Raw genomic sequence first — 6,000 nt, 5'->3', positions numbered from 1 at the left:
AAGGATAGGGGCGATCAGATGGGTACACCTTGTTTCGATGGTTTGGCTTTTATGTTTCTTGGTCAAAGTAGTGTTAACTAAGTACGCTATATTATTTATATGTACTATTACGATATACTTGATGTAGGTTATATGCTCATTTCCTTGGGGTTTTATCAGTAACCTATAGCTGAAAATACCCACTGCCATACTGAGGATCATTGCAGGCAATTCATTGTACATGTATGGGCATAATTACCAGATATACCATTAAACCAACCACTTGAAATTGAGACAATAATAGCAAGATGAAAATTCACACAGCGCATAGAAGAGGATAATGGGATCCAGAATTTGTTTCTTACAGTATTCCAATGATAAATTGAACATACAAATGAGACTTGATAGAACAATCTTCATACTAAAAGCTTGTACATAAGCTTGTACATAACTAGAAAACCCAAAGGAGCATAGAGTCCATCTGCAGTTTCCGTTCAGAAATTGGAGGTGTTTTAGCTCCTGAGCATTCACTGATCAAAATAATTTACTTAGCAACTAGTAATGTATATTAAATCATAGATTTTGCTTCCCCTATTGCCCTTCAGGAGGGAAAAAACTGATAAAATGTATGCTAATATGCTCTAAAAGGGAGACATTTCTTACTTCACCACCGCTGACGTGTTTTTGTACATAATTATACACCTCATGAAATAATTCCAGATCATCTATACTTAAAGCTTCAATTTGCAAAATGTTTAAATAATTTGACAAATGGATGCTTCCATTCCCCTTTTCAAAGGAAAGTGTCAATACAGTAAAGATGTTTTTCCTTTAGAGTCTTGGCCATCTATCCATCACATCCAACTGTCTTTTCATTACTTATCCTTCACTTGGCTCTCAGTTTTTTATTCTTCTTTGTCAGGGATCCATGATTGTTTTAATAACACAAGCATGCAAGGGTAAATTTGTTTGAAAAGTAAGAGATGATTTTCATTTACTTTCGATTGCTGAACTCAGTAAAAAACAGAAGCAGAGAAAAGGAATTATTTCCATGCTTTTCTCAAGATGGTTCTCAAGTGTATTGCAGTGATGTTCCTGGGCTGATGGAAAACTCTAACATTGAGTACAATGTGAGCAAGTGGAGACTCTTTATTGATTCATCCAAGAAAAGGCTGAAAGCTGTGCTACTGCACAATGGCAGCAAGTATGCTTCAGTGCCTGTAGGGCATGCAGTGCACTTTAAGGAAAGCAGTGAGAACTTAGACTTTATTCTCAAGAAACTTAATTATGAGGATCAAGGATGGTCAATATGTTTTGATCTGAGAGTTTTCTCTTTGTTCCTTGAGCAGCAAGGAGGATACACAAAGTACCCATGCTTTTTGTATGAATGTGACAGACAAAATTGGGCTCATCATTGAGTTAGTCAGAATATCTTTGCAACCTGGACTCAAGAACATAGTTGCGGAAAGTTTAGTTGATCCCACTAAAGTTCTCCTGCCACCAATCCACATTGATCTTGTACTGAAAGAAGGAGAAACTTTTAAAGTGCTTGTGTACCATGTTTCAAGGATGGTTCGAAGCAAAACTGAAGGAAGGAATATCTGGGGTCCGAATATTCAGAATCTCAAGGATGACTTGTTTGAAGCAAAAATGAAAGCTGTTGAGAAAAGGGCTTGGAATTCCTTTAAAGAAGTTGTGAAGAAATTTCTAGTTAACAGCAAAATATAAGTCCATTGTGGAGAAAATGTTGAAACGTTTCAAAGTCTTGGGTTGTCTGATGAATTTGAAGTTACATTTTTGTTACATTCCTATTTGGACAACATTCCTGAAAATCTTGGTGCTGTTAGTGAATAGCAAGGAGAAAGATTTCATCTGGATATCAAGAAGACTGAATGACGATACCAAGGAAGATGGAACGTGAACATGATGGGGTATTATTGCTGGATGCTTCACAGAGAAGATCTGCAGGCCTTCTATAACAGAAAAGGTATCAAGAGAAGCTTTGAAGAATAAAATCAAAAGGTGCAATAATTATTTGACAATAAAGTTGCAGAATGAATGTTCAATAACTTTTTATTTAGACCATTGTGTTCATTTTTGGTTACAATAATGATTTTTCTTCTTCATCTTGTGTACGTAATTTCACGTGCATTTTGTGCAACATCTTTACATGATGGTTAAACATACAAGTGTTTTTTTAAATCAGGTCATAAGAAAATTTGAAGGAAGGCATTTTTGGGGTCCGGATATTCAGAATCTCAACTCAGTCATTGCATTTGAAAAAAATTTCATAAAACCAAATTTTGCATACCTGTGTAATTTGTATTTGTCTATATCAAAGCTACTATCAGCCAAAACTTGAGTTCTTAGATAACCTGTTACATAATTTTTCTTACTGAGTGACCCTCCCGAGTCAGTATTAGAACTGAAAGTTTCATACACTGACTGATATTGACTTGTTATGTGTTTTGCTTTTAGAATTGTTAAAATTATCATATAATTATTTTGGGAGAAAAAAGAAGACTTTTCACCATTGAATACCAAAGATACGAAGAGTCTGGTATGCAGATCTAGAAACATCATTGATTTTTATGGTACTTCTATTGTGAGTTTTATTTCAAGACAATTTTTTTTACTCAATTGATGCCTATAGGGAGGAAAAAAATCCTTATTGCATATTTTATCAGTTGTTTTCTCAAATCTGATCAACTGAATTCCTGAATTGTTATCAATATAAAATCGTTACTGGTTTGCTTTAGCAGTTATGCCAATGGTGTCATCTCTACATTACCTTTTACATGATTCATGAGGATAAGGTGACTTTTACTTTTTTGTATAGTCAGAAAAGTAGTGAAATGGAAGAACTATCAGCAGAAAATCAATTCTGTCCTGAATTTTCCAATAGTAATTTGTATGGGTCTGGAGAGTGCAGCCATCACTTTTTGCCGCAGGCTCTACATAACCTTAGGACTGTTACTAGAACAAACGGACACCAAGCTTTTCTCATACAATATGTGGAACATAATAAGAAGATTCAAGTGCTTAGATATATAAATATATATCTAAAGGGAAAACAAAAAAATAAACTTTTTACTTCAATTTAAATGCGATGCCCACGTTTTCATAATTTTGTGGACATGATTTTCTGCCATTTACTGCCATATAAGTATTACAGGTCCAGGGCTGATCTCCTTCTCTGTGCAGAACCAGAAACTCATTAAGGCAGTCCTTTTTAGAGGCTCAGAGCATTCCATGAAAAACAGCTTTCCAATATGTAGAATGTAATAGCCATCCCAAAGGATAGGCATCAACACATAGGACGAGAATATCTGTAACTCTTTCTAAAAGCATAAATATAGCTATGACTTTCTGTATTTTACAGATTTTCATGCTGACAGTATAGGCTTTGGTGGAGTAACAACTAAATCACAGAAACTCACAATACCTCACACCCTACATTGAATATCCAAAGACAGGTGCCATTGAATGATTTGGTCATTTAAAAAGGCAATATTATGGAAATGTTGTCACTATGACTTAGGAAGTGAAAGACTAGTAGTGAGTGACATGTAAGGTACTTGTAAAGAACATACAAATGTTCATTCCTGATAATTGCCTAGTGTAAATATTGTAAGTAGAATTGAGCGAATATGTTCGGAATTGGTCGTCGAATCCAGTTTTGCCATATTCGTGTCATATTAGTACCCTATTCGTGCCGAATTTATGTTTGATGATCGTTTTCTAACATATTTGCCAAGTTCTACTCCCGTTGACTCCAATGGAGTTCAGCTATGTTTGGCGAATATTGCAAAAACCATATTCGCCGGCGAACGTAATCCGATCCGAATATTGACAAATTTGCTCAACTCTAATTGTAAGCAATCAAATCCAAATAATTTGCTTATTCAGCTGCTTCCGGACTGCCCATAGATGATGATGTTCCTCATACTTTGCTGTGACATTCTAAAATATCATTACATGGAAGAGCAGCTTCTATACGATTGTGTAGCTGCAGGAGTGGGAAGCTGGTTGTCAGACACAGCCGGACTCCCCATAGAGAAGGCAGAGATGGTTTGTTACAAACAAGCACTGTGTACGCAGGAATAGATAATGCTGTGGGTGTTTCCTCTTCTGGATTATTCATGTGATTGCTGGGTCTAGTGTAATCCTAGGAGACCCAGTCAGCTCTGCTGTGTTGCCAGGAGGCTAAATATCCACTGTAACTGAGGCTAATATAACAGCCCCATGAATTCAGGAAAAAAAAATAAGCATTTAAATTTTGAAATCTCATCCAGGGGTCTCTATATGACCTTAGGGGGAACGTTATGCTAATGATAAATTATAAAACAAATGAATAAATAGCAATTGTCAATCCAAAACACTGTTACTAGCACTACCTATCGGGGAAAAAATGTATGTGGTATGTAAAATTAATTGATACAGAAAGAGAAACAATTTTTTAATGTATATCAGTGGTCCTAAAAAAAATTTTAAAAAATGTTTTAAACAGACATGTATTTCTTTTACTTTTCTATCGATATTGTCCCCAAAAAATAAAATTATGACTATAACAGAAAAATGAAGTCACGAAAAAAAGATGCAAAAATCATTTGAGTATCCAAGCGCGAAAAAAAAGAGACTAAGATCTTTACACAGCAAATACGAAAAAAAAGAAATGTGTCTGGTCTTGAACTGGTTAACTCTGATCACATTTATTATGAGAAGCAAACCTACAAATCATCATTTGTTAGCAGCACATTCCCTCGTGGGAATCTGTCAGCAGGTTTGTGCAACTTCAACTGAGAGCAAGATTAATGTAAAGACAAAGACCCTGATTCCAGCAATGTATCACTTAGTTTACTGTGTAAAGTCATTCTGAAACAGAGTTTATAGTTGTAGCAATGCAGCAGAGCTGAGAAAGCTGACCCCGCCCACACCATGCTTTCTATAGACAGTGGGATGCTTATCACAGAAGGGGGAGGAGTCGGATTTACCAGCAACTAATCAGAACAATGTTAATCACATGCTGTCCTCAATTTACATAGCAAACACATGCTGACAGAGTCCCTTTAATAGGGAATGTGCTGCAGATTATATTGTAAACTGTATGAGAAAGGGGGAACACCAACAATCTTTCCAGAGATTCTTAAGACCAAAAAAACTCGCTATAATAGCAACATTTAGTCATAGTAAACAAGTACTCATGGGCTTTCTTCATTCCTGATCCATCCTAATTTTCATCTGCCCATGTAAAACGACCCTTTGTCTGGGTTCATATATCTCCATTGCATCAGACTCAGTTTTTTGAGCTTGAGCAAGCTCAACAGGTCAGAGTCGATGTGTGGATGTGTTATTTGCCATCAGGTCTTTTTCTTTTTACCCACTCAGGCGATAGTCTAGAATCCGAGTCATATTGGTATTTGAAATACTAGTTTGGCCCGTGCAAAATTTTTGCACATTGGTCGACGAGGGCGCAGGCAGTTTCAGAAAAAGCAAGCTGGTTAAATGTAAATGTATTTCATGAGATGATGAAAACAGACAGGTATTCATATATGTAAATTGGTAATACAATAAATTGGTTTGATAAGTAGAGGCCAAAAAATGTTTTCCCGTTGAGGTGCCACCTTCAGGTTATTGTGTCTTTCTGCAGGTTTATGAAAATGAATGTCTAAACTGTATTTTGTGATCAGATCGTGGATGTGTGGTTTGTTTGGCTCTTTTCTTGCTGAAGGGGGCAAGTTTACCTTTCAAATGGTGAATCGTGTGTGTGTGGGGCCACGTAATCAGTGAAAAAGCAGTGCATGTTTTCAAATGTGTTTGCATATGTGACTCACCATTTGTGTGTGTGGGGTGAAGTAATCACTGAAAAAGCAGTGCATGTATACAAATGTGTTTGCATATGTGACTCACGTGCAGTGAAGTGTGCAATCCTCCAATGTGCCTGAAATAGGCTGGGCAAGCACTTGAGCAAGCTGAAAAGTCCCCAAGGCAAATGTTTGGATTTGTTTGTGATGTCTGTAA

At 36.3% G+C, this 6,000-nt stretch overlaps 1 protein-coding gene across 1 annotated transcript in view; it reads right to left on the bottom strand.

Annotated features, from left to right (window-relative positions):
- Window positions 1-1,858: 1,858 nt before the first annotated feature.
- The window catches only part of LOC141078713 (uncharacterized), a 28,033-nt gene continuing 23,891 nt past the window's right edge, over window positions 1,859-6,000 (bottom strand). Inside the window, exon 4 of the mRNA XM_073565212.1 lies at window positions 1,859-1,952. Within this exon, the coding sequence (XP_073421313.1) occupies window positions 1,859-1,952 (94 nt within the window). The remainder of the gene's footprint in view (window positions 1,953-6,000) is intronic.

This window comes from Dendrobates tinctorius, unplaced genomic scaffold, assembly GCF_039654945.1.
Source record: "Dendrobates tinctorius isolate UK_male_01 unplaced genomic scaffold, ASM3965494v1 ptg000016l, whole genome shotgun sequence".
NCBI classification, from domain to species: domain Eukaryota; kingdom Metazoa; phylum Chordata; class Amphibia; order Anura; family Dendrobatidae; genus Dendrobates; species Dendrobates tinctorius.
The sequence above is the reverse complement of the archived record's forward strand: the minus strand, read 5'-3'. Positions and strand labels throughout refer to the sequence as shown.